The 27,667-nt window shown below is 47.7% G+C and overlaps 4 protein-coding genes across 8 annotated transcripts in view; all 4 read left to right on the forward strand.

The window, feature by feature from the left end:
- The window catches only part of si:ch211-26b3.4 (connector enhancer of kinase suppressor of ras 2), a 49,487-nt gene extending 42,546 nt beyond the window's left edge, over positions 1-6,941 (forward strand). For 4 of the 5 annotated variants that reach the window (XM_029164669.3, XM_029164670.3, XM_041072617.2 and 1 more), the window contains 9 exons: positions 432-480; positions 758-930; positions 1,138-1,211; positions 1,296-1,367; positions 1,818-1,888; positions 1,970-2,070; positions 2,732-3,320; positions 3,418-3,680; positions 3,764-6,941. In XM_029164669.3, coding sequence (XP_029020502.1) covers positions 432-480; positions 758-930; positions 1,138-1,211; positions 1,296-1,367; positions 1,818-1,888; positions 1,970-2,070; positions 2,732-3,320; positions 3,418-3,680; positions 3,764-3,973 — 1,602 coding nt within the window. In that variant the 3' untranslated portion in view covers positions 3,974-6,941. Of the gene's footprint in view, positions 1-431; positions 481-757; positions 931-1,137; positions 1,212-1,295; positions 1,368-1,817; positions 1,889-1,969; positions 2,071-2,575; positions 3,321-3,417; positions 3,681-3,763 lie in introns of all 5 variants that reach the window. The other variant, XM_055512203.1, reaches the window with a different exon arrangement.
- A 195-nt stretch (positions 6,942-7,136) lies between these two features.
- apool (apolipoprotein O-like) lies at positions 7,137-15,102 on the forward strand. The gene is made up of 11 exons (XM_029164672.3): positions 7,137-7,275; positions 7,967-8,062; positions 8,153-8,275; positions 8,778-8,832; positions 9,936-10,034; positions 11,089-11,180; positions 11,274-11,390; positions 11,921-12,110; positions 12,227-12,436; positions 12,882-12,992; positions 14,468-15,102. The coding sequence occupies exons 1-11, from the start codon at positions 7,264-7,266 to the stop codon at positions 14,554-14,556; spliced, it is 1,194 nt and encodes a 397-aa protein (XP_029020505.1). The 5' UTR covers positions 7,137-7,263; the 3' UTR covers positions 14,557-15,102.
- A 4,334-nt stretch (positions 15,103-19,436) lies between these two features.
- LOC114864431 (type-2 angiotensin II receptor-like) lies at positions 19,437-21,879 on the forward strand. The gene is made up of 2 exons (XM_029165289.3): positions 19,437-19,595; positions 20,052-21,879. The coding sequence occupies exon 2, from the start codon at positions 20,095-20,097 to the stop codon at positions 21,307-21,309; it is 1,215 nt and encodes a 404-aa protein (XP_029021122.1). The 5' UTR covers positions 19,437-19,595; positions 20,052-20,094; the 3' UTR covers positions 21,310-21,879.
- A 151-nt stretch (positions 21,880-22,030) lies between these two features.
- On the forward strand, positions 22,031-26,673 carry LOC114864433 (SH2 domain-containing protein 1A-like). Its single transcript, XM_029165290.3, has 3 exons — positions 22,031-24,002; positions 24,360-24,423; positions 25,912-26,673. The coding sequence occupies exons 1-3, from the start codon at positions 23,866-23,868 to the stop codon at positions 26,200-26,202; spliced, it is 492 nt and encodes a 163-aa protein (XP_029021123.1). The 5' UTR covers positions 22,031-23,865; the 3' UTR covers positions 26,203-26,673.
- The last annotated feature ends 994 nt before the right edge of the window (positions 26,674-27,667 follow it).

Raw genomic sequence — 27,667 nt, forward strand, 5'->3', positions numbered from 1 at the left:
ACATGGTGTTTATCCAACTTTATGACCTAGATAAATAACGCTAATTATCAATAGTGATTTAAGTCACAGACCTTCAAGACCAGAAACATCTGTAGCTGTAACTCAATATTGGCATTTAAAATAAAATGTGTTTTTATTTGCAGACCACAGAGGAAAAGCATTTTAAGGCTGTGATGTAACTGTGACCTCCTAACATCTCTGAGCTTTGGTTTCCGTGGCAGCTTTCAGCTGTAGCGGTTTTAGCACAGTGAGCCCTGCGCGCCTGTAATCCTCTCCACCGGCCGCGTGATAAAATGAAGCCACGTCTGTAGAACGCAGAGAGGCAGGAAACGTATCAGCGCCGAACCGCAAACTTTGCCTGAACTTTGCCTCAGCGTGTGTCACAGTAGGTTTGTAACGTATCCTAACGCACAGTCATCTCTTCTCCCCAGTCCTTCCATTACACCTCCCTAAGAACGAAAACCAAAAAGAGAAGTAAAGGTACGCACCCGCTTTTATCTACTGCTTTAGATTCTGTATGTTTGATGCTAATAGCACTGCATGACTTGTCACTGGGACATAATGATTTGAAAACAGATTTTACCCACACTTCAGAAAGAAAAAGCAACAGTTCAGTACAGTGATGCACAACAATATATTTCTTCTGTCTTCATTTTATCCTCCATGATCTATGCTTGCTTTGAATCGGTAGATGCACATATTAGTATGTTCCTTGGGTGCAGTACCGCTCTATACCTCCATCCCTCTCTTCCTGTAGGTTCCCTCACTAGTGCGAGTCGAAGGAGAATTTCCTGTAAGGATCTGGGACACGGCGACTGCGAGGGGTGGCTGTGGAAGAAGAAGGACGCTAAAGGCTACTTCACCCAGAAATGGAGGAAGTACTGGTTTATCCTCAAAGAGTCCTGCCTCTACTGGTACACCAACCAAAACGTGAGTAATCCCGTTAGAGCATATACACATTATGTTCACACCAGGCTAGTGGCCCAGCTGGTCCCAGCTAATGCAAGCAGCCCGTGTTGTTGTGGTATGCAGCCTAGACGGCTCCCATCCCAAATAAAAGTGGGACATCAATATGCATGACGTTTAGTTCCGTGTGTTGACGATGTACCGCCGCCCTCCATCTGTCTTCGCCTGCAGGATGAGAAAGCTGAGGGCTTCATCAGCCTGCCCGAGTTCAGGATAGATCGAGCCATAGAGTGCAGACGGAAATTGTGAGTGTCCGTCACTAATCACGCGCAACACGAGCGAGCGCACAAACGAATATTAAACATTATTATCCCGCTCCTTCATTACAGCGCCTTCAAAGCCTGTCATCCCAAAATCAAGAGTTTCTTCTTCGCCACAGATTGTCTGGAGGAAATGAACAGGTAGTGTGTGTGTGTGTGTGTGTGTGTGTGTGTGTGTGTGTGTGTGTGTGTGTGTGTGTGTGCGTGTGCGTGTGCGTGTGTGTGTGTAAGACTGGGGACTCACATGGTCCTGAATGAATATTTCAAGTAGCACAACACAACGCTGTGTGTGAATAAAGCATGAGCCTGACCCTCTGTTGTCGTGTGTATGTGTGTGCGTGAGCGTGTCACGTGTGTGACGATGTGAGAGGGAGATGGCGGTGATACCGTCTTTGCAGGAGCGCTATCTGATGAGCTCTAATTATCCGCATCTCTCCTCGGCAACATGGGCTGATAATTGGGGGAGAGTAATTAGGCAGCTCCACTTGAGTTTGGAGCGGCGTGAGCGCACACTTAGCGTCCTCCTCACTGGGAGGAGTCACATCACTTACTCCCTGCTCCTCACTGGTCCCCTCTCCGTGCTCCTCACAGGTGGATGAACCGGCTGGGCCTGGCCGCTATCGGCTACACCCCGGACGACAAGGTGCCTCGCCCCGATGAAGGTGAGATCCGCTGAGGTCCTGAAGAGGCCACTGTTTGTTCTCCTGCACCCGCAAATCTCTGATAGTGCTTTTCAACACCAGACTACTGGAGTGAGAGCGATCAGGACGAGGTCGACGGGTCGATGACGCTCAAGCAGGAGGGGCCCTCATCGCTGTGTGACACTTATCACCGCACACCATCAGTGAGTGCACGCGCGCACACACACACACACACACACACACACACACACACACACACACACACACACACACACACACACACACACACACACACACAGATAAATGATCATACATATAAAAGCGTCACCGTCTTCAGAGCAGCCGTCACTTCTCTGCTCTGCTGCCACAGACGGTTCCCATTACGTCCTCTAGGGGGCGACAAACACATCCTTTCCTGTGATGGATTACATCGCCCACACGTTCAGACAGGCACTGATGCCACGTTTTTCCCAGCTGAACCTCATGACAGCCGCGCCAGTCATTCTCAGAGATGCTCATCTGCCATTTCATTGCTTATCTTTTGGTCTCTTTCTGCCCTGTCTTCTTCCTTGGACACCGCCTCCTGTTCCTGGTTTTGCAAATCACATTGCCTTTATTTTACTGTCTTTGAAACCTCACCTTTCCGCCAACTTTTATTTCTCGCTCCTCACTCTTGTCCGTCCGCCTCACTCACCCGTGGCCCTCCAGGCGAACCTCCTTCACAGCTACGAGCAGCTGCCCCGCTCGGTCAGCTCCATGAGCCTGATGCGCTCCACTCCGTCCCCCCTCCCTCCCCCCATGAGTGCCTCCACCTCCCCCGTCCCTCCACAGATGGCCTCTTCCACCTCCCCTCTCCCTCCGCAGGTGAATTCTTCCAGCCCCTTCCCAGAGCCCAAGCACGGTCGCCACTTCTCCAGCGAGTCCACGCACTCCCACTCCTCGGCCGAGGACCAGCGTGGCGACGGCATGGGCGTGGGCACGGGCACGGGCAGCACCAGCACCCACTCGTCCGGCTGCCGCTCGTCCCACCGCGAGCGCCGCTCCTGGCAGGACCTCATAGAGACCCCGCTGACCAGCGCGGGGCTGCACTTCCTCCAGACGGCGCCCGGGGACAGCGACTACGGAGGCCTGATGGCCGGCGAGATGGGGCTGTACGGGGGCCTGGGCAGGCAGGGCATGTCCCCGGAGAGGCGCCGGCAGGCCACGCTGCCCGTGCGGAGACACCACGCCGCCGAGCGCGACCGGGAGCGGGACGGGCCCTTCCCGCTGGAGCGCGGGCCCTACACGCACAGCCACACGCACCGGCGCTCGCACAAGCAGCGCAGCCAGAGTCTGCCGAGGAACCGGGACCCGATGCCGGGCAAGCTGCTACACACCGCGGCTCACATGGAGGAGAGGAGCGAGGACGAGGAGGCAGACGGGCACGCGGCCGAGATGCTCGAGGGGGAGGAGGGTGAGGAAGTAAAACACGGCTATGTATAAGGTCTATGTGCAGCATTAACATCATGTTGAATGTAACACTGTCAATGGACGTCTCCTGCCTGTCACAGACCTGCGGGAGTTGAGGATTGAGAGCAGGGAGAGGAGAGTGTCTGAGGGACGGGACCGGCGGGTGTCAGAAGCCCGCGAGCCCGAGCCACTGGACGGATTGGAGCAGCTGTATCGAGCCCTGGAGCAAGCCAACGTGACGGCCCTGGGGGACCCGAGGCCCTGCAGCAGGCAGGAGCTCCGACGCTGCTTCACCCAGAGGACCAGGGACCCCCTGCTCAACGACAGGCTGCACCGGATCCGGGCCCTCCGCAGCACCCTGAAGGTAGCACGGGGAGGAGACTCTGGTCTAAGCGGGCGCCAGACGCTTCCCCGCGGTGACTCTCTGCCGTCTCCTTCCTCCACTAGGCCAAAGAGTCGGAGCTGGCGGTGATCTGCGCCCTCCTGGAGGACCCTGGCCTGTGCTCCCAGACCTTCAGAGAGTGGAAGCTGTGGCACAGCGAGCTCTACGCGGACATCTGCCAGCTTAGCCCCGGCACCAACGGCCAGGACGACCTCTCCCCGCTGGGGGCGCCGCTCATGACCCACACACACTCCTTCATCGAGACACACGTGTGAGGAAAGGGAAGGAGCAGCAGAGACTAGACACACACACACACACACACACACACACACACACACACACACACACACACACACACACACACACACACACAGTTTTACATGTGATACACGTCCTCTCCCGATCACGACTCTGAGCACGCTCACACACACACACACACACACACACACACACACACACACACACACACACACACACACACACACACACACACACACACACACACACACACAGATTGTAAGATGTGTAAATATCATAGGAGGAACAGTCTGAGACCTGCGTGTATGAACTTTTGATAATCCTGAGGACCCCACAGGGTGCCTATTGCATGCCTGAGCAGAAAGCATTAATCTTCCTTTGTCTATGGACCTCAGCATAAACTCCACATGCTTGTTGGGCAAACGGGAAAAAAGGCGACTTTTTCACGCACTCCTTCCTTTGTATTCTCTCGGTCCTTGCTTTTCTTTGGCAGGTTGCTTTCAGGGGGCAGGGGGAGCTATGTAGCAGCAATACAGAGGAGAATCCTTTTCACCAGAGCACTGTACTTTTGTACTGATGAACTTTGCACCCAGAGCCACCAGTTCTCCCCCACCCCTCCCTCTCTCTCTCTCTCTCTCTCTCTCTCTCTCTCTCTCTCTCTCTCTCTCTCTCTCTCTGTCTCTTCTTTCACCGCATCTCTCACCCACTTACAGGGACCTCACTGTTACTCCAGGCGGACCTGCGGCGAGCGTTCGAGAGCCGTGACTTGAGTTCGCGTAAGACTGTGAAAGGTAGCTACCTATGCGAGTTTCTCCGTCCCAGCTGACGACAGCTGCAGTCGCCAGCTTTGAGACTCCGTCGTGCTGGCTTGATGCACATTATTTCAAACTGTGAACTGTTGTGACAAGAAAACACAACTTTACGTGCAGAAGGAGGCTCCTCTGTTTGAGTGCAGTTCTACACTTCAGAAGGCGTTCTCTCTCCCTCTGTGCTTCTCCATTTCCTTCTTTTTATTATTTCTTTCCTCTCTCTCTCTCTCTCTCTCTCTCTTAGTCCTCAGAGACTTATGTATATTTGTATACTGCTGTGTATACTGATGTAAATGTTTGCGTTCCACTACCACTGTGATATGCTTCTAGAGGTAGCGGAGGGAAGACAGAGAGTATGTATTTGAGTGGGTGCAAGACTTTTCTTCGTTTTGTTGTTATTTTTTTTCTTAGATAGCGATTGCAAGAGCTAGAACGTTCTTTTCAATGAAGTCACTCACTACGAAGAATGCACTTTCTATATCTCTATATCCCATTGGCTGCATCCACAGGGTCTATGTTTCATTGGCCTCTTATACCATTGCTGTTTCAAAATATCAGGTAAAAGCATTTGCCGTCTCATTTTCTAAGGATTTGTGTACAGTCTACAAATATATTTAAACATAGAAGAATATATAAATCTATTTACATTTTGTGTCATAGATATAATGTAAAGTATGATGTGTTCTATGCCAAGGTTTTGCAGTGTCCCCCCCTCTTCACTCTGTAGACTCAGGGTGTTTAGTTGAGCAACTAGGAGGCAAACGACCACCACCACTGACAGCTGCCTGGCGGCTTTTATTGCTCCAGCTGATCCTACTCCTGGTGATGTGTTGCATGAGAAAAAAAAGGCCTGGGACTGACGTGATTGGACAGGGTACACTATTATGGATCATCTGTGGCGCTTCTTTTTTTTAATATTTTTTTTATATCTTTCTCATGATTGCAAGATGATTAGACCCGTAGCGCATGACCCGTGCAAGCGAACTGTTGAGGAATGACTTTATTTCTAGGTTTGTATACGTCTTGGTTTTTCATTAGTCTTTAAAGACACGCACTGTACAAGGCCGAGGGAAGCGTTTCGCCACTCGGTTAGTCAGTTAAATGCAGATCCTTCTTTCGTGTCCAACGAGAAGGCTTTAATGTGCTGTTTGAACATAAAGACTGGCACACAATCTGTGACCATAGGAATCTTACCTGAGAAGCAGCAGTGCAGTTACTTCTAAAAAGAAAGCTTTGTGTCTGACTTCCCTTCAAGCATAAGGTACTGGACGCGAAAGACCTCCACGCTAAATGGTCTTAACGTCTGTGAAACCCGGATGAATCATTTCATCTGCAATATCAGGCCAAGGACTCAATGACGCCCCCTAGTGTTGAAAGCTCAGAGAAACAAGCGTAGCACCTGCTGCATCCAGCACTATCTGTACTTATTCTTCGCATTTTATTGTAGTTCTTTGACTGTAGGTTCAAGTTTTCCATCATGTCACACTTTCGTGAAAAATCAAACACACCCCAGAGATATAGCTCATGTTTTTTTAATGGTTAATTTGAGAGTACCACAAAGAAAACTAAATGATGCAAGCACTTTCCCTGTGCCTCCCAACCCTCTCTTTGGCAACGATGGACTGACTATACTGGTATTCCTACGCACACACACACAGCTGTAGAAGAGTTACAATACAATTCCAGTCTGCAGACCTCTCTCTGTTTCTCATCCGTAGTGTCGGTCTTCTTTTTCTATCCGCTGCTCCTCAGAGCAGGCAACACACTGTAGATTAAAGAGTTGTATGAGTTATGATTTGTAGGCACAGACTGTGTTATTCCTCCCAGACCTTTGTGTGTGTAGACCTGCAGAAACAGGCCGAAAAGGGAGATTCCACTGTGTGTTTTTTCAGGGGTGTACACCTCATGGTACATTGCACAGGTGTGTAAGATGTAAGTTGCACTGCGACATTAAAAAAGGAACATATTGCTCTTTTTCAAGAATAATATTAGCTTACTGTTATTCTGTACATTAACTGACTAAAAATGATATTAAAAAAGAAAGAAAATGACATTTATTCTTCCTAAAGTAGCCTTTTTTGGTTTCATATATATGAATATATATTACAAAAGATACAGATTGTAAACTTGAGTTGTTAAACTTTGACTTCAATAAACTGAATCCTCTGCACTATGACATATGTTCTGTTTATGTGTGTGTGTGTGTCATTTTCTGTGACATATGTACTGTGTTGATTTTGACAATCAATTTCAATTTGTGTGCATAAAGTTGTTTTTGCAAAAGAATTGCTAAATATGAGAGAATATATAACGGGATGACCGTGATTCACACGTGCTTTATTAAGGGTTTGTGAGTTGAGCTGTATGAAGCGTCTGCTCGATGACGTCACCCTGAAACCCAAAACGTGCAGTTGCATGTTCGGTCCGTCAGGTGGCGGCAGCGGACCTCGTTGAGACCAGCTCACAGCGAAGCCCATAGAAGAAGGAGGATCGCTGTCATGGCGGCCAAGGTGAAATATTTGACGCTTTCTCTTGGGGGAGGTTTTTGTGTGTGTGAAATGGATGTTTACAAGGAATGCGCGGGTGTGTTGTTAATTTCAGCGGACCCAGAGCAGCGACCGCAAACCTACAGTGACTGTCACTTCCCTGGCGTTCATGCTTTATTGAAATAACCGTGCTAAGTGTTAGCCTCGCTGTTTGAGTCAATGCTAACGGCATTTACAGTACGTTCAGAGGTTAACGTTCAGATAAACTAACGTCACAGTAGCTCCATTAAACGTTTAAAAACGCCTTCACCAATGCCAGACCCAACGCCACTCGGTGAACTAGCCTGTGTGATTCATAAGCACAGATCCAGCGTTCATTATTGATTCATTAGTTAGTTAGTTAGACCTTCACCCTAGCTATCGCGTTGATAAGTTGTCAGTAATACAAACTAGTTAACATCTAACTAACGCTGAGTAACTGCAACATGTCACGTGTCTGTCAGTGGTTAAAATAATCTGAATATATTTACATAAACGATGTTATGATAAGTGTAATCAAAAGGAGCGTTTGACACGATTGGTTTTAATTTAGCTTTAGTTTTTAGTTCAGTTATTCTCATTGGGGTGTTGTTTTTCCCTGTGTAAACCATCCACGTGAGTGATTAGTACCTGTTAGATGTGTTGTTTTCATGAGCTAACAGATGCTGTGCACTAGGTGGTGATGGTGGCCGTCCCAACTGTGCTGGGAATAGCCTCCATTCGTGTGTACAATGTGAGCGAAGCACCGGCTGATGGGATCACCAGAGAAAAGGTATGGCTGTGCCTAAATGTTTGCAGATGAAGAAAACTCTAGGCCATTTACTAAATTGTTGCATCCTACTATCATTGTAATTCCCCCCAGCTGAACATCTACACCCCAGTGCCACAGTCCGCTCAGGTGTTTCTTCCAGAGAGGCCTGGTGTCATTGAGAGCGGGTTAACTACAGCGAGAGAGAGCATAATGCCTTTTGTCCAGACTGTTAAGGTGCGTGGACGCTGCGTGTGTCTCTACAGCTGTTTGCCTGGAAAAAAATGTACTTCGCAAACTCACTTGCTGCAAAAATAACTCATGCCTTCACATCCTGTTTAACACGTTTGCGCTGTAGACTGTCATGAGCTGGAACAAGGGCTACATTAAAGAGCTCTTATCTTGCATCGGCGCTGTAACTTTTCCAACACTGAACCCCGGGTTTTGTTCCTGTTGTGGCTACACAGCGCAGTCTCGCATACTGCAAGTGCTCTGTGCAGGTACAATGTTGCAAAAAGTTGAGGAGTCAGACAGGAAGTAGTGTTCAAGCTGTTAAAGCTGCAGAGGTAACAGGTTTGTTAGAGACATTTTGACAGTTTGAAACTGAAAAAAGTAAGAAGGACACATACTCATATTTTTATACACATAAATACATATTTTTTTGAATATTGTCAGGATACTTAGAATTGATTTTGATGATCTGGTAGTAGATTCAGTTCTCTCCTTGTTTTCCCTTCAGGGTGCCTGTTTCTCTGTGAAAACGGGAAGTGTTAATCTTTACCATGCAGGAGAGGGTGAGTCAACAGTAGGTACCTTATTTATATCTAGGATTCTCCCCCACTCAAACTTATTACCAAGTTCATTTATTGTGTCATTAAAAATCAGTGCGCTATCGTAGAGTAGTTTCTTCATTGTGCCCCTTTCACACATGCTCTCTATGTGGGTAAGCTGCAACAGGGACCTCTGAGATATTCCACACGGACATCAAACTGACCTTTTCCAGCTCGCTATTTAGTTCTAAGTCTGTCTAAAATTGCAGTTGTGCTCCTGTGGGAACCTCAAGCAATTTCAATTTTACAAAGCGTGTGGTTAGATCACGTCACCATCATTTTGGATCAGTTTAAACATCCAAGGCCACCCTGGAACCTTTAAAAAGGCCAGATATACTAAAATGTAACTGACCTGAAACAGTCTTGTAAGATATAACGGCCTCCATTGATCTTTAAGCGTCTTTATTTTTTTACTTTATGGGTGTAAAGAAATAAACAGTAATGCCAGTTGTTTTATTGTTGCTTTATTTGTGAATATTGTGAAGGTCAGATATAAATAGATTTACTGAGTATGTTTTTTCTTGTCATTGTAACACATTACTTGCTTATTCATTTATTGTTCTCACTTCTGTTCACAACTTCTTTTACATGTGCCTATCTATCTGTGTGCGGTTTATACAGCTGCTGTATACAACCTACATGTAGGTTCACATTCTCAGAAAACATAAATAAGAATGCATAAATAATGCCACCAAAGTTCAGTTTTGTCCTCATTTGTCCTCTCCACACCACCACATTAAAATTGAAATGAAACAAAGAATTCCACTAAATTCTCTTATTTGCAATTTGCTTATTATTTAAGTTCCGAAGAACATGGTTGTGTGAATGCAAATCCTGAATGGTTAATTCCGGAGTTTTAAACTCCTTGCATTAAAGCTGGAGGTTGAGTGCGCAATTCAAATTCAGAGTGGTGGCGCACAGGAAATAAAAATGTGTTGTTGTCCTCTTTCTTGTATGTGAACACTTGCGGTGTCACTGCTATACTAAAAGTAGTAAGTTCAGGGGCTCCCATATCAGCTCACAACTGTGATCATGCTAACTTGGATCTGGTGTAATTGGTTTTCCAGATGCATACTACTACTTGAAAGACCCTCCCCCAGGTTTTCTACCACGACTTAGTACCATCACCATGGCTGGCCTGCTTGGCATGGTCTTGGCACGGAAAGGTAACATTACTCTGTCATACACTGTAGACCTGAACACATCCATAACCACTTTAAGAAGTGTGACTTGCTTAAGTGCACGTGTGTAGATGTACAGTAGTTTTTGTGGGAAGGAGCTTGAAGCAGCAAAGATAACTTTCACTTTAAAGGGTGGGCATAGAAGCTCCTGAACAAATAAGTATATTAACAAACAAATAAATAACCATGAGTAACTAAGATGTCAAAGCTTTAGGGAGGAGTAAAGCTAAAATACCAGAAGATTAAGATTTTAATTGTAATAACTAAATACTGTTATAACATAAGTTAGTAATGGAAGTCAAAAAATCTCCACCAAAAAATGACAAGTTCAGAAAATACGGTTACAATTAAATACACTTGAAAGAACAAGGTTACAAAACAGTACGCATAACAGTTTGAGGAAATGTCGGCAATGATGATACAAATACAGTAACTTATTTCCTGTGATTGTTGTCATTTACCAAAATGTGTGTGGTTGTCAAACCTCTTGCAGGCCATAATTTGCAACCAGAAGAAAGGAAATGCATGTGAGAAAAACTAAATCTGTTCTCACAACTCACAGCTACTAACGTAATGTGGTTGAAACTCGAGGAATATTGACGATCCCACGCTCGCACGCACTTCATCGTTATGGGTTGAAAAATTACCATGTTTTTTCCACGTGAAATTCGGATGTATTGAAACCGGGACTTTGTTGAGTCCCATGCATCATGGTACTTCAGCGCTTGCAAAGGTTAGATGAGACTTGGCACTTGGCTTTGCAGTAAGCCAGGAGTAGTCACTTTATTATACTAACGTAACGGAGCTACTCCCTGTGTTTGTAATACATCATATCACAGATTTCTTTCGTCTTATTTCTGATTATCTGGACAGTTTCAGTGACTCATGACAGCATCTGTTATTTTACTGTTATGGTATTGATTTCAATAAGTAATAATAGACCCTGTCTACTGATCTATACAATGCTGCTGTTTCAGATGATGCTGACCTTCATGCTATAATCTTTGCTAAGTTGGACTGATTACTGTTCTCCTTTTAGGTTCTCGTTTCAAGCAGCTAGCAGTTCCGCTGGGCCTGATGTTTGCAGGAGCCTCGGTGTGTTACCCGGCCCAGACAGTGGCTGTGGTAAAGGTAAAGGCTTTGAAATCCTCTCCCCTTTTTAACAGCACGATCAGCCCAAATCTATTCACATTATTAACAGTTATTGTGTTTCATACTGTCAAGGTGACAGGTAAGAAGGTGTATGCTGCAGGACAGTGGAGCAGTGCTACGGTATCTTCACTGTTGGCGCCCAAGACCCTGGAGCAGGTTGATAAGAAGATTACTCCTTCACAACCACAGGTTAGCGGTCATATTCATTCACTATGACCAATTTTTTTGGATTTAGCTGCTAATTTAAATATAGAAGCTACTGTTTCTGACTAAAACCATTACCCATTAATGGTAAACCTCTTCCCACTTACTGATTTACATATTTGCTTGCTAAAAAATAATCCCTTTTCTGCATCTGAATAGGTCAGGTTCTGTTTCCTTTCTCTGCACTTTGCTCTTTGATCATTGTGCCGTTACTGGAATTTGCTCTCCGTTGTTTAAAGGTTTTCGTGACTCGAGATTAAAGGTCACACTTCTGTTAAATTCACTGTAGTGTCAAAAACAAGAATGCTTGCGAGGCAAAATGCTAATGATTTTTTTTTTCTTCAGTCAGTTTAATAAATGGACACATTTACAACTGAAATGTAAAATAGCAACCTTAGTGCTTTTATAAGTGTTGCTTGTTACATGTGACTAATCAAATTTTTTTTTTCAAATAGAATAGTGTGCAGGTAAAGGTGTTGCTTTTTGTCTTCTCATTGCTATCATGTCTGGATTAGTCCTCTGTAGAGTTTGCAGTCGTGGAGGTGGCTTCTGAGTCCAGTTCTACACCAAGAGCTACAACATCAGAAGTGGAATCAGCTGTTTCTTTGTCTGCTGAGCCTGGTGTCGGTGTCATAACTGAGGAGGCTTCATTAGTGACACTTTCAGACTCCTCCTTTGACCAGACCCAAACAGACCCCAACACAGGTATTATAGAGTCATAACACTATTCATGTGTCTTTTATGTAATGACTCAAAATCGTGGTACCAGTGATTGTCTGTATTTCCACTTCCCTACAAACCCTGTGTTACTCTACATTCAGCTCCATCACAGACTGAAACCATCACAACCTCTCATGAACCACATGTTCCTGTTGAAAGCAAGGAGCCCTCAGGCCTAAAACAATCACCTATAGAAGTACCACCACAAACCAGCACAGCTGAGTCTATGCTGAGCTTTCACCCAGAGGCATCGACGTCTGCTCCATCCACAGAGGAAACACTTGCTCCAAAGTCCTCAGAGGAACCCATAGGTACCATCAGTATCCTGTCCTATTATGATAAGAAGCTGAAAGTGCACTAGTGATTTATTATAAGCCTCTTTTCTCTTTCTGTAAGCCTTACATTTTTGGAACATTCTAATAATAATGTCTGTTTTGCATTTCCAGTTTAGTTATATAGAAAGTATTTTTTAGGCGAAAGAATTACAACTAATGGCTGCAAGATAAACAGCACAAAAAACAAAATATATTAATATCTATCTTACAAAAATAGATTGATAATGAAGGAGCCGCTTGGCGATAGGAGAGAAATGAAAAAAAGATAAAAACCCTGCAGCTAAAAATACAAAAAAACAATAACCATTTAAAAATGTTTGTAAATATTATACGTCTCTAAGTAGCTTCTTATTTGAGCCAGCCACAGTCACATTAAGTAACTGCTGCTAACCCTGTAAACCCTGTGTTGACTGCTCCACAGTGCCAGCTGTTGAATCAGCTGAGGCAGATGAAGACAACCAGTCTGCTGCTGTGGAGGAGACACCGACACTCACACCTCCTACTGAACAGCCATCCACAGAAAGTCAGAAAGGTACTGATGCCTGCTCTGGCTCTCTGGAGTTGGGTGTTTTTCATTTATGCCAAGCTATCATTATTAACCTATAACAACCAGGTGGGAAATTTTATTTTCCTATATTTGATTTATTTGTTAAACAAATGTTGTTTTTCATGGAATTTGGTTGGTGCTTCCTGCGAATTAGACCTGCACAATATTCAGGAGCAGTTCTGGACCATTTTTCAGCTGTTTCCCTACGCTACCACATCACTGCTTGTTCTGAGCTCCATCTTGCCACACTGACATTATCCAGTGATTTATTTCCCTCTCTTTGAAGAGAAGCTGTTTTCAGGTCCACCGCCAGCACAGCTTTCTAAACCAAATATGGTGTTTTTGTATTCATCCCAAACATTTCTAGCTCTGCTTCCCCATCCACAGCCACGGTATCATGCCTATTCAAGGTTTTGCAAGTCATTAACTCATGAACAGAGATGTTAACCAGCTGCAGTGAATCCTGCCTTTAACCATTTTTATCTCCTAATTGAGCATTCTGTGTTTGGCCTCTGGAATGATCTTTGCTATGCAGCTACAGTACTTCTCTGAAGCCACAAACTTCACTAAATTTCATCCTTTTATAGACAATATGTCTGAGTCTTTGGGAGTATTCTGCTACTAAATGTAAATTGCTCTCAGCTCGTTTCAAACCTGCATTCTGGTTTCATTGAGTGGATTATATACTATATTTATATATTTTTGAATTTATATCCAAAGCCAGCATACTTTGAACTATGCAGTTTCTTTTACTTACAACTGTAAACACCAGTAATAAACGTCTCAGTAATTTTCTGCAAATGTCATTTACATCAATTCTTCAGGAAAAGTTAGCATCATTTGGTAGTAAATGATGTCCTATGACACAGTAGTTTTTTATTACGTGCTCCAAGTGCTCCAATGTTTAGTAATTATCCAGTAATTAAAGTGTCAGCTCTTTAATACCTCTGTTAATACTGTGAGTATTAGTTGACATACTGGACATACTGTTTTCTTTGGCATCTGTAATTAATCCTTTTGAGTTATTTAGTCTATAACTACAGGTATTAGATAGATAGATAGATAGATAGATAGATAGATAGATAGATAGATAGATAGATAGATAGATAGATAGATAGATAGATAGATAGATAGATAGATAGATAGATAGATAGATAGATAGATATAGTATATGTTTTAACTAACAGGTTCAGAGATCTCCCTCTGGGTTTAATTAATTAAACTAATGATTGTAAACATGACTTTCTTCTTTGTTTCATTCTGCTTGACTCAGAGGTGAGGTGATTTTATAAAGATGTGCAGTGACCTAGGCAACATTTAATTGTCATGGTACAGAATGTACCATGAAGAATTGCTGGTGTTGTAGTGGTTAGATACAGATTTTGCCTCCGTAAACTTTCAACCTTTTTTTTCTGCTGCTGTTACTGAGGTTTTGTTGTATTTCTCTTGCTGCCCTCCAGGGAGCTCCAGTTTTAAGGCCGACCCTTCTCTCCTGGACTTCGGCCAGTCCAGCCCCGAGGACGAAGACCTCTACAGCACACGCAGCTGAGGGACCGCAGCTGGCACCAGGAGGGACCTCATTCCCACACTGTCATCTCGCATCTCATCCAGACTGTCGAGCGCCGCGTCTCATCATGCAGCGTAAATAGGCCACTTTGCCAGCAGACATTGTTATGGACACTTTGATCAACGTTTCCATTCTCATTTCAATCTGCCCACAACCTTTATATTTCCCCAGAAAACAGCTGAGTTGATTTGCATAGCAGCAGCGGTGCAATGAATTCCAGTACAGATAACCAGTACAGCGTACGTAAGGACACAGACCTGGAAAAATACACCCACAGCTGTTTAATTCACAGCCAAAAAATTCTCCATGTCATGTGCAATTGCTGACTTTTTGTGCTACAGCTTTCATGACTGCATGGTGCTTTTATTTATTGTAATTCAGCCCACTGCATTGGTTAGCTGGAAATACTGCACATTTGCTGCAAATGATAACAAGATGAACTAGTGCCGCTTCGTTTTTGTTACATAAAACGTGTCTTTCGTTGTTGATTTCACAACTTGGATTAAATCTATATTTTTCAGGAATGAATGTTCTGTGTTCTTTGATTTTATTATTGTGCACTTCATGACCACATCATTCAAACTTTTATCAGATAAGCAAAAGTATTTTACATTACATAACATTGTGCAAAACCTTTATCTCTTTGAATGTTCCATCCTCCCAACACACTAACTTCTAATCAACAAATGCAGAAGTAATTGATAAATAATGATTTTGTGTAAAGTGAAGTTTAAATGAGCAGCAAACGTTTTTTTACCTCATACACTTGCTAATAACACATTAGGTAAAATCATCAAACCAGTTAATGATTGAAGCTAATGCAATATATTAAAGTTGTTGCTGCTTCATATTTAAACTGTTACCTGCTTAGACAAATGAACTAGTTGCACTAAATGAAGACTCCCTTTCAACATATTTTCAATTTTCCAAATATCTCATGTTTATGACTTCAACTCACAGTTACTGGTGATGTTCTAACTCCCTAAAGTGAAACATCATGTAACAACTCTTGATGAATATTGTTGGGGATTTTATGTAAAACTAATTGTGTTTCATCTTCGGGTGCAAGCGGCGCTCATCTTATCTTTGTCTTGTTGTAAAACCTACAGAGTAGTAATTTAGCCGAGCCAAATCAGACACGGACTCATAAAAACGGCTTCATTGGTTGCTAAAATGCAAAGTGCCACAGTAGCTGTTAACAGAGACTCCCAAGTGTTCAGCCATTCTAGTTTATTAAAACAACATTTAAGGCACTAAAATCTGATGAACCAGTGTGATTTGTGGACAGTAACGGGTCATAGAGCATGTTTGTGCGTAACCCTCACAGCTGGACGCTGCGTCCGTATCGCAGCTCGTGTTCTTGCTTAAACTTGTGAGCACGGCTCCTGCATCTGTTACCGTTTACTGGCCGTTTCACTGCTCCTCTGAGCAGCCACGGCTCCCTGGACCTCATAAACTCTGCATGAGGCTGAACAGAGTCGTGACCCTCGGGACTGAGTGTCTGCGCTCACGTGTTCCGTATGCGCTGGAGTAGAGTGAAAACAAAGGGAACATCTGGGAAGTAGTGGAAAATAACCGATCAATGAAACATCGAGACGCTGTTCATCCTCCTTCTTTCTTGAGAATAACACACGTGGGAAGTAGCGTCAGCGGTGTGACGTGGTGTTGGGGGGGACTTTAAGATAACAATTCCTAGAACCAGTATCCACCACCGGCGTTAATAAAACCACACTGAACATACTGTATTGGCTCAGTTTAAAATAGCGCGGAGCACAGAGCGGAATAGTTCCTTCTCACAGCGTGCGAGGCGTCGTGGCCATGACTTGTTGCTGCGCGGAGGCTGAGACCCAGCCTCAGGGGTCAGAGGCTCCATAGCCCCCGTCGACAAGCTGCGACACTAAGTATATCCTCGTCTCACCTCCCCCAAGAGGCTCCTTCGCATGTGGGAGCCCCCTTTTCCCCCCCAGGCTGTAAAGTGAGACTGCGGTACAGCTTTGCTGTATTCATGCGGCAGAGAGGAAGCAGGGCTCACGACCCTGACCTCTGACCCCGCGCCTCTCTCCACCCCAAGAGCCCGATTTTCCATAGAGGTCTTATGGTTTGCTGAGCTTATCTTCCCAGGGTCTGGCTAACAAGACCCCCCCATACCCCCCCCCCCCCCCCCCCACCACCACCACCACCTTCGGCTAAGCACATGGCACGTTTATCAGCGGAGCATGTAAACACAGCAGCTTTTACTGGTGTTTGGGAATATTCCGTGTTTACCCGTGCACGTCTTCCTCCCTTCACATGTGCGGGTCAGCGTGTGTACACACAGCGTGTTTGTCTGCAGCTTCCTGTGCCTGCAGATAAAATCTGATGTTTTCAGTTTACAGTATGTTCAGTGGAAAACACAAGAAACTTCCAGCCACCCAACGTGTTACGCAATCAAAATAATTAGCTTGTCAGCGTTTGATACATGCGAGCTGTGTGCGATTAATGAGCAGCAACATCCACTGTTGGATAATAATCATTTTGCCTATTTTAGTGCCGAGGGCAGAAACGGAGAGTTTTTGAGCAATCGCTGCAACAAAAATAAAAAGTCTTCCAATTCAAAAAAGGGAGAAAAATAATTGGCCGTGAGACGTGATGTCTCGGGGTGTGACACGCGTCTGATGCTCCCTGCTCCACGTCTCCTTATCGACGGGCTGCGCAGGCCCGGCCTGCGACCCCAGCGCTCTGTTTGGATCATCACACAAACACAAACAGACACCGGCTCCTGCGCAGGCTCACGCCGTTAATCACTCGCTTTCCCAGCACCCCGAGGCCTGTGGGACCAGTGCTCCGTCGGTGGCAGAGTTAACACTGAAACCTGCTTTTTTGGACGTTTCCTCCACAGTTCCTCTGCACATGTGACGTGAACTCGAGCCCGGACGACTTGCTGCTTTCGTCTCGCGTGTTGGAGCGAAGCCTTCACCAGCCAGTGAAACCTGCGATGCCTGGAACAGACTGGCTGGTCACCGCTAGCGTGCAGCGCTGCTTACAGTATCCAGTGAATCATGCTTGTGTGGAATGACACGTGTTGACTCATACTGTAAGCGGATGGAGGCTGACGACGCACTTTAATTTCCAACGAGTCAAAAACCGAAGTGAAACTGTCACTTCGAGGCCCGATGCCTGTTAACTCTGACAACAGCTCGATGCTTGGTGTCACCGCGATCAAAGCATCCTGTAAAATCCTCTCCCTGAGCATAAATACTCTTCGCCCACTGGGCCGCAGGGCTCGCGTTGCTGTTGTTGTTCTCCCCCTCTCGCGCTTTATTTCTGTTGGCCAGCGCCACGCCATCAATTTCTGGATATAACTTCTTGCCTGTCATGACTAAGGGCCCTCGGCTTCTCCCCTGTGTGTGTGTGTGTGTGTGTGTGTGTGTCAGTGAGTGCGTGTGTGAGTGAGTTAGTGAGTGTGTGTGTGTGTGTGTGTGTGTGTGTGTGTGTTTCTGTGTGTGTGTGTGTGTGTGTGTGTGTGCATTCGTGTGTGCGTGTGTGTGTGAGTGAGTGAGTGTGTGTGTGTGTGTGTGTGTGTGATTGTGTCAGTGAGTGCATGTGTGCGTGTGTGAGTGAGTGAGTGAGTGTGTGTGTGTGTGTGTGCGTGATTGTGTGAGTGAGTGCGTGCATGCGTGCATGCGTGCATGCGTGTGTGAGTGAGTGAGTGAGTGTGTGTGTGAGATTGTGTGAGTGAGTGAGTCTGTGTGTGTGTGTGTGTGTGTGAGTGTGCATTTGTGCGTGCATGCGTGTGTGAGTGAGTGTGTGTGTGAGATTGTGTCAGTGTGTGTGTGTGTGTGTGTGTGTGTGTGTGTGTGTGTGTGTGAGAGAGAGAACAACTGCGCATACCCATCGTGCCTCTGGAAGAACAGCGCCGGGACGGTTCCGTCTCGGAAAAGCACAGAATCCCATTTTTAAAACGTTACGCAACGCGTGCCGCTGCATGAGGGCAACGGGCCGCTCCGCGTTTGGGATTCCAGTTCAGATGATGTGTTTTCTAGTTCACCTTCGTTCGTCATCCTCGCCCTCAACTTTCCCACGCCTCGTCCGACGTGCCACGTTATGACAGATGTGCGCACACATGGAACACACATGTGAAGTCGCGCTCACGCGCGCCCGGGTGGGATTGAACGCATCCAGTTGCATAAGTAGCGCAGCTCAGACTGCGGCACACGCGCGGGGACGGACGCACGCTCGCGCTGTTGATCAAAGGCCCTGTGATGTAATCAGTCTCATAGCTTTGCACGCATCCCTCATTAACTTTCACCAGAGGCTTTAATGAAAAACCACTGGAGGGAATCTCCGCTTTCTCTCCCTCCTTCCTTCTCATCTTCTCATTCACTCCCTGCTGTATCTGCTCATCCTCCTCCTCATTCATCATCCCACCCCCCACCTCCCCCGTCTCCCTTCTCTCCCCGGCCCGCTTGACTTCCGCTGAGGCAGAGTAAATATTTCCCATGGCTTATCTGACCACGGGCAGGACGAATATGGCGCAAAGTGCGAGGTTCGGCTAATTAATGCGGCGCGCGGCGCTGGGGGTCAGCGGCCCCCGAGGGAGCGATCGATCTGTGGCGTTGTTGTGCTGCCGCGATCAGGTGAGACGGGCGGTGCGTGTCCGTGACGCTCATCCCGCCGCTCTCCTCGGTTCGGACGGTTCTGCGGTTCTGGGAGGTCAGGAACCGCAGGCGCGGCGTGAAAAACAGCCGGCGCGAGCTTGTCCTGCCCCCCCCCCCCCCCCCCCCCTCCCGCTGGCTGGTGTCCAGGTACGTCCAGCCCCTCGGTGATGAAGAGCTGACGTGGTGCAGCTCTGCTCTTGTGCAACCGTCCACGGGCTCTGGGGTCTATAAGACCCTCAACCTCCTCTGGTTTCCCTGCGCACACGCTCGCACGCAGGAACACAGAGCCACGAACGTTTCTGCCCCGGAGTTTGAGGAGCGCTCCTCAGGACATCATGGGTTTAAGCTAAGAGCAGCGCTCGGCTGGACAATCCATCATTTAAGGTAAAATGAATTCTTTAAGCAGGATGAAATTAAATATCAAGTGTGGTTGGAGTTGCTATTAGGCTAAATTTAATTTCATAAAATCACTACTTCAGCCTTTTCACCACCTTTTTTTCATTAGGAGAAGTTATTTGAATTCTCTTTTATTAATAATGCATTCCTCTGGTGACTGGTGGATCATGAGCAGTTCCTGTGACGGAAAACTACTGAATCCAATATTAATCCGACACTTTTTTCGTCTAAATTCGCGTCTTACGGAAACTTTCTGAACTGTTAATGCCACTTAAGGGTTCCTGAGGCCGGCGGCCGCCATCATGTGTGTTTCATTACCCTCCGCCGTCAAGAATGGTGTCATGTATTGCTGCTTTGATTCCCTCCTCCCCCTGAACTAAGCAGGGGGACGTTTCAGCCCATAAAAGGCTGCTGGATTCAAAGGCGGTTTGTTTTTACTTTCAGACGACGCCCGGGACGAAGCCGAGGAGCCGCATCGACCTCCACCATGGTCGCCCACGACCTCCCCCTCCCCAACGCCACCACCAACCTGAGCTCCGCCGCCCCCGGCTGCGCGGACTGGCCCCCCGTCGCCATGACGACGGCCATCCCGGCCGTCTACGGCGTGGTGTGCGTGCTGGGCGCCGCCGCCAACGCGCTGGCCGCGTGCGTGCTGGCGCGCGGCGCCGCCTCCCGGAGGACCGTCGCCAACACCTTCATGCTCAACCTGTGCGTGTCCGACCTGCTCTTCCTGCTGTCGCTGCCGCTGTGGGCCGTCTACTACGCCCGGGGCTACCGCTGGCCCTTCGGCTGGCTGGCCTGCAAGGCGTGCGGGGCGCTCCTCAACCTCAACCTCTACGCCTCCATCTTCTTCATCACGTGCATGAGCATGGACCGCTACCTGGCCATCGTGCACCCCCTGCGCTCCCAGGGCCTGCGGGACCCCAAGCGGGCCCGGCTCACGTGCCAGGTGGTGTGGGTCCTGGCCTGCGCCTGCTCCGCCCCCAACGTGGCCTTCAGGACCACGCAGTACCTGCCGGACTTGGGCGTGGAGGCCTGCGTGATCAGCTACCCCGATCACCAGTGGTACGTGGCCCTGAACTGCATGAAGATGGTGCTGGGCTTCCTGCTGCCGCTGGCGGTCATCTGCTTTTGCTACGGCGCTATTGGCAGGCACTTGTGGGTTTGGGCCGATGCGGACGTGTTCGGCACGCGGGCGCCGTCGGAACCCCCCAGGGGTCCCTCGGCGGAGCCCCGCGAGAGCTGCGGCCGGCCGGAGCGGCCCCCCGCCCCCTGCGCGGGCCCCAGCTGCAGCACCGGCAGGTCCCTGGAGGGCCGCGGGCTGGAGCGGATCCTGTGGACGGTGGCGGCGGTGGTGCTGGCCTTCTTCCTCTGCTGGTTCCCCTTCCACTGCGTGACTCTGCTGGCTGTGCTGATGCACGAGGGCTGGTTGGAGGGCTGCTGGGTGATGTGGGCCACCCACAACCTCACCCCTCTCACCCTCTGCCTGGGCTTCTCCAACTCGGCCATCAACCCCCTGCTCTACTGCTTCGTGGGGAACCACTTCCGCGGGCGCCTCGGGGGCCTCTGCAGGGGCCTGAGGGCCCGGGGGGAGCGGCAGAGCCAGAAGAGGGGCTCGTTCAGCACCAGGCTCAGCTCGTTCTCAAGGAAACTCAGTGACCTGAAGGACCTTGTGATTGTGGAGCCCACTAGTCCTGCTTAGACTTTCTTTACAGTAACGATGCGACTGATGAAAGAAGGACTCAAATAAAGCCCAGTTAAATCAGTGTGAAGACCAGCTCTCTACTGCAACATAATGCAATGACCCATGTCATCCTCGCGCGTTGAGCAGTTTTAAACTGATGACCTGATGATGAAACTTGACAATGTATGTGCAACGATGAGCTCGACTCAGCTTAGCGACGCTTCAGCCCGCGTTCTGGCCTCGTGCCGACAGAAAGCTGTTTCAAACTAAACACGAGCTGACAGACGCTGACGTTGGAGGCAACTAATAGCCAAGCACTATATCGTCTCAGGAAACTGGAAACAGAAACAGAGCTGAGGGGCTTTTATCCGAGCCAGAAACAGATGAACGATAATGGTCCTGCTGGATGTGCAAATGAGCAACTGGTAACAATTTCTAAAAGTTCACCGCATCCACTAAAAGGTGAGGGCAACAATATGAAGCTGTACAAAAGTTATTAAGCTGTTATTCTTTTATTGTTCTTATTTTCTATGTAATCATATAACTCTCCTTGTTTAAATAACAAATAAACTGAACCCATTTATCCCCGTCGGCCTTTTCCCCCTTAAATCTCTCTAACTCAAAGAACAACGAGGCAGATGTTGGATGATCGTGGTCCGTTTCCACACGCAGCACTCGACCCTCCATCATTTATGCTCCTTCCCCGCGCGTCAGCAGCTGCGAGCGCGTCCCACCAGGGGGCGAGGGCGTGAGGCCGCCTCCCGCTCCTCCGCTCGCATAGATGCCGTATTTTTCAAGGCCAGATATCATAATGTCACCCTGCGATGCATTCCAGTCAGGCCACTTGTGCTGCTTGAGGGAGTTGTCAGCAAATCAATGACCGTATCTCTGTCTATTTGTGTCCAGTATGGATCCAGTGAATCCTGCATTGAAGCTGGTCTGAAAGCCAAATGTGGTGTAGTTTAATTTTACCATGTTGGAGTGTATACTTATAAGCAGATACTTTTACAGCTGTATTTATTTCCGTAAATGAAGACATATTGCCTATAAAGCTCCCTGCTGTGAAATAGGCGTCGTCCGCCGCCGACATCGGCCACTAGATGGTGCTAAAGCGCCGCGGACGCAGTGGACGAGGCTGCACTGGCTGCTTCCCCGGACCGAGCCTCCAGGTCCCACAGCTCATGATCTTTCTGAGCCGAGGGAAAGAGGGCTTTGACACAGACTGATGACTCATGTAGGCCGCGGTTCAGAATGTATAAAAAAACACCCAGACATCCTCAACAGTTTCTGCATTAAAGAGAGAGCCGCGAGCTCAAGGATGGGTCGCGCGGCGGAGTGCTTGTTGGCGTGAAGGTCTCCGCGCGGTCGTGATCGCCGTGTAAATGAAAGAGCATCAAAGAACGCGGGCGCGGCTCCACGCGACAGGTCGACGCGCTCCACGTTTTAATCAGCGCCCCTCTTAATTTGACGCGACGGAACGTTTCCGTCGGGACAGATTGCGGGAGGACGTCGTCGGCGCTCAGCGGGACGCCCGCCCGCCCGCGCGCGCGCGCGTCTCGCGTCGACACGCGGAGCAGGTGCGAGTGTTCGATCGCAGACTGATCGGTGACATGTGGCTGCGAACATGTGTGGAACGGCGTGGACTCCGGTAGCTTTAAACAGCAGGTGCCACTTCCCTCAGCTCCCACCAAATGTCCTCGTCTAACGTGCTGTCTGTTAATATGACATGTTGAAAACGAGGGGCCCGACTGTTTAACTATAAAGACATTAAAAGCACAGCTGACATGGTTGTTCTAATTTTAACAGCGATGGAAACAATGAGAATGCATACATAGAACCAGCCAATGGTTTGGAGCCCGGTGTCATTTGTTGTGATGCTGTGATGTTAAATCAGTCAAAGTCATTAACATGTTGCATTTACCACCTCTTCTTTGAGGTCAAAGGTCGACGACACCTCCTAAGTGGGATTTGAGCAGTGGGACTAACTAAGAGTCAGATCCTGCTTCTGCAGAACCTAATCGGGCCACCAGTGAATTTCGCACAGCTATTCATGGAAACTGTGGTGGAAACAGACGTTATAAACAAACTTCTGTTAATAAAACCAAAAAAACAAGCACGGCCTCTGGATAATTGAGTTGGAAACAGCATAAGTCACTGCGTGCGCGCAATCTACGCGCTCCTGTGTGAAATGGAGGGTATTGCTTTCTGTTTTATCCCTCTCTTGTGCTTTCTATTGTTGTGGAAATATTCAGTTAGAATCTTTGAAGTTATTTCCTGTCGAAAAATACAATCATTTCCTGCGAGATACACAAACCCACACTTTGCCTGTGCGCACATGCGTCTTAAGAGAAAGGGGAAGAGTGAGCGGAGTCAAAAAGGTTAGAGGTGAGACAACGCTGTCACTCTGCGTGAGACAGTGGAATAACAGGGACGAAGCTCAGCCCCGCAGACGCTGAAAGCAGGCAGCATCACAGCAGCGGCCGCTTCACCCGCTCCCAGTCCAGACGCCTGGTACCCACAGGGAGGACACGGCCCTGCAGTGAGGAGGTCCAGTCAGGGAGAGGCACCGGGACCATGGAGAACCTGTCCGTGTACCACGGGCCCATTGGCAAAGAGGAGGGGGAGCGGCGCCTGGGCCAGGACGGCCGGGACGGCTGCTACCTGGTCCGAAACAGCGACTCGGTGCCGGATGTTTTCTGCCTGTGTGTGCTGTGAGTATTGGTCCCGCCACTCTGGGCAATTTCTGTAATGATCACATAAACACACAGTCCAGTTTTATTCTATTACAGAGATTATTGATCTCCTCATGTAAAAAAAAATATAATAGTGCAAAATATAAATCAAGCTGGTATTAAGTGGAATAAAACAAGGTACTGAAAAGTTTTCCACCGCACAATGGGGGGTAAGTGTTTATTTTACCGGCGTGGTGACCTGGAGGCCTGACCTGTGTGTGTGTGTGTGTGTGTGTGTGTGTGTGTGTGTGTGTCCGTGTGTGTGTGTGTGTGTGTGTGTGTGTGTGTGTGTGTGTGTGTGTGTGTGTGTGTGTGTGTGTGTGTGTGTGTGTGCAGGTGCAAAGGCTACGTCTACACGTACAGACTCCACAAGGATGACGCGGGCTCGTGGGCTGCAGAAGTGAGACACATTCTTTCATTTTTTTTCTCTTGCCCCTCTCTCTGTCTCTCTCTTTTTTTTTCATTCTGGAGTCTTTTCACACATCTGAAACTTGAGCTAACAGCTGCACCTGCTCCGCTTTGCTCCGCTCGGCGTCGTTCTAGAGGCTGTTTTGGTGCCAGGCTAATTCAGGAAGCTGCAAACATTCGCGTCAAACGTGTTGTTCTGAGGAGTGACAGTGTTGGAAAATGGGTGCATTTCGTTTCCTTTTGCAATAACACCCTCTGAGACCCAAATACCCCCCCCCCCTCCGCCTCCGCCTCCAAACTTCAAATTCAAGATGCCACAACGTCAGCACATACTCCAGAGATGGGAAACTTAGAATTGCATTTGACAGCACTTCTGATGGGATATTTAATTGAGCAGCGAGGTTTGGCAAACACCCAGAGATCTGAATGTACAGAGACATCTGAGGGCCGCGACGGAGCCCCGCGCTCATTCTTACCGACGGCATCAAGAGAACAGACTAGAATTACACAGGTTCCGCCACATGCTCGCTCACACTTTACATTATTCATGTGCAATATCAATCACTTTAATGAAACGTTGGTGGGAGCGGAGGTAACGCTCGTGGCCGGAGTGCTTCGCTGTGGGAAGAGCTCTGTGATGAAGCGCCTTTAAAATGCAGCATCTTTGCAACATGACTAATAGAAGAGAGTGAAAAACAACAGTAAAGTGTTTTTAAGCCGTTACTTAAATTATTATTTCATCATCATTGTTTTAAACCTTCATAGTTCAGATGTAAAAGTGTGTGTGTGTGTGTGTGTGTGTGTGTGTGTGTGTGATTGTGTGTGTGATTGTGTGAGTGTGGGCTCAAAGCTCAAGCCTTTGCTGCAAACAAAAACCCCATTTTCCAACAACGCGTTGCGTTTTTATTTAAACCACAGGTCATTTCTAAAAATGATCTCCGTGTTGTGTCAGATTTGTCGTGAGGTGCCGCGATAATGAGATACTTTCAGTCGCAGATGAGTCCTAAAATAAAACCTCTTGTTGACTAGAAGCACACGAGGAGCCCAGGGGAGCAAACTCTCTCACAGACAACTGCATTGTGAAATTTCTGGATTTAGCTCCTAAACCCCTTGAGAGCCCCTTCCAGCGGGGTTACAGTTGCTTTCACAGCTATTGTGGATCGACTTTCTTTTATATCATCTTACTGACTAATGCACGTCCCGTCGTTGTCTTAAACGCCAGCTCGCTGCGATCCAGCCGACCAGGTGCATAAAGAGATAATTGGCATAATTCCCAGCCCACGTCTGCACCGCGTTCCTGCGTCTCTGCCTCTGCTTTGCGCGTGTCTGATGCCTTTTATAAGGTGAATGTGTGCGAGCTCGTTTCAAGCCGGCCCTGTCCTGCGCCTTTCATTTCCCCCGTGGGGGGTTTGATGTGGTGATGATTCTTCTCTCCCTCTCTCGCCCTCTCCCTCATTCTTCCCTCCTTCTCGTCTTTCAGACCACTCCTGGCGTGAAGAAGCGATATTTCCGGAAAATCAAGAACTTGATAGCGGCTTTCCAGAAGCCGGGACAAGGGATCGCGATGCCTCTGCTCTACCCTGTCACGGCGCAGACGCGGGCACAAACACACACAGAGGCGGAGACGACCGGTAATGGCTTGTCACAGACACACGGCAGCCCGAACCCTTTCCTCCAGCAGCAGCAGCGGCAGCGGCAGCGGCAGCAGCCTGCACACGCTGCTCAGGGACAGAAAAACAGGAACAAGGAGGCACGGCAAGCTTTTGGTTAGGGGCAAACCGGGGGTTCATCTTTTACCTAATTATGTACAAAATATTCCTTCTTTTTTGCAAGCCGTTCCATTTTCCACACCGTGTGTAGTAAATGTCATTTGTTTCCAATTAAACCGCTCCTTCCTGTTATGTTGAGCTCATTTAGGCTCCAGGACTGACTCACATCTCACAGTCCCTCTTATTTTCCTTTCTGCATATGCAGCACTCATAACTTTCAGTGGATGTGATGTAAAATATTCAACTGCTGGAACATTAATATCCATTACTGCATCCATAAGTTGACAACAAATATTGTGCTCTGTTTTCTTAATGCAATTCAGTTGTGTGAATGGCAAAGAAAATAAATGATATCGGTCGAAATAAACTCTTTTAAATGAGGTCACGCATACACAGCAATACACACCCGAGCCCCCGTCTGACATATGATGTGGAACGAAAATTCAATTTGACATATTGAAGTACTGATTTCAGTGGAGAGAGTGCTGACTGCTAGAGAGGGTGGGGGTGGGGGGTGGGGGTGTCTGTCATTCATCTGATTGGCATTGCTTGCTCCTAATGAAAAATATGAGCGAGCCGAGGAGGAGAGAGAGACACACAGAGAAAGAGGCTCCATTCAGGCCAGACAATTCTTCAGTGCAGCTGTATCCTAGCAACCGGACCCTCCATCTTTTCACCGCCGAGATGAGGTTGGACAGTATCTAGCGGAGCATATGGCTCAGACGGGAAGGTGCATCTCAGCCGATCGGCAACGCGCTAGCCGGGGAAGGTATATCACCTGCTCGCAGTCAGAACATATGCATTGTGGGGCTCTGTCATCCACAGCCCAGGAGAGAAACACAAACAATTAATGGTGGGCAGATGGTGGAGTGACGGCGGGAGGGAGGCGAGCGGGGGATAGGCAGACGGACGGGGAGGTGGATTAGTGGTAGCTTGATTAAAAAAAAAAGGAAAAAAACAAACAAACTTCTTTACTTTCTTTTTTAACTTTTTTTTGGGTGGGGAGAGGCTTGGAAGTGGTTCACATGTAGTCTGATTGGCATTTCCTAATGAGAGGAGACAAGCTGTAGCGAACGGCGCAGCCAACTCCAGGTCCTGCCCCTTCTGCACTCACCACCCACTCACTAAGCCTCAGCTGTCACATTTCTTTTTCCCTTCCTCTGTGGGCTTTTTTCCCTCTCCTCCTCCTCCTCCTCCTCCTCCTCCTCCTCCTCCTCCTCCTCCTCCTCCTTCTTCTTCTGCTGCTGCTGCTTCGTCTCTTCTGACAGAGACACAGGTTTTCTCATGCATATCTCAGTTTGAGCCATAATGATGGGCGATAATGACAGCACAGATTTGAAAGTTACAAACTCCCAGAAACAAGAACAAAGAGTGCACAACAAATGTGTGGCGGGAAGGCGCCGCGCCGCGACGCGGCGAGCCAGAAAGTGCTGAGAAATAATAGGCAACAATGCCTAGAAAATCCCA

This window comes from Betta splendens, chromosome 10 (genome assembly GCF_900634795.4).
Source record: "Betta splendens chromosome 10, fBetSpl5.4, whole genome shotgun sequence".
Classification (NCBI taxonomy): Eukaryota; Metazoa; Chordata; class Actinopteri; order Anabantiformes; family Osphronemidae; genus Betta; species Betta splendens.

Excerpts from the sequence above, each read along its gene's own strand:
- LOC114864431 (XM_029165289.3), top strand. The coding sequence starts at position 20,095 with ATGGTCGCCCACGACCTCCCCCTCCCCAACGCCACCACCAACCTGAGC.
- apool (XM_029164672.3), top strand. Across the intron at positions 8,833-9,935 it reads TCTTTACCATGCAGGAGAGG|ATGCATACTACTACTTGAAA; the intron begins GTGAGTCAACAG and ends TTGGTTTTCCAG. Across the intron at positions 10,035-11,088 it reads CATGGTCTTGGCACGGAAAG|GTTCTCGTTTCAAGCAGCTA; the intron begins GTAACATTACTC and ends TTCTCCTTTTAG.
- LOC114864433 (XM_029165290.3), top strand. The coding sequence starts at position 23,866 with ATGGAGAACCTGTCCGTGTACCACGGGCCCATTGGCAAAGAGGAGGGG. Across the intron at positions 24,003-24,359 it reads GTTTTCTGCCTGTGTGTGCT|GTGCAAAGGCTACGTCTACA; the intron begins GTGAGTATTGGT and ends GTGTGTGTGCAG. Across the intron at positions 24,424-25,911 it reads CGGGCTCGTGGGCTGCAGAA|ACCACTCCTGGCGTGAAGAA; the intron begins GTGAGACACATT and ends CTCGTCTTTCAG.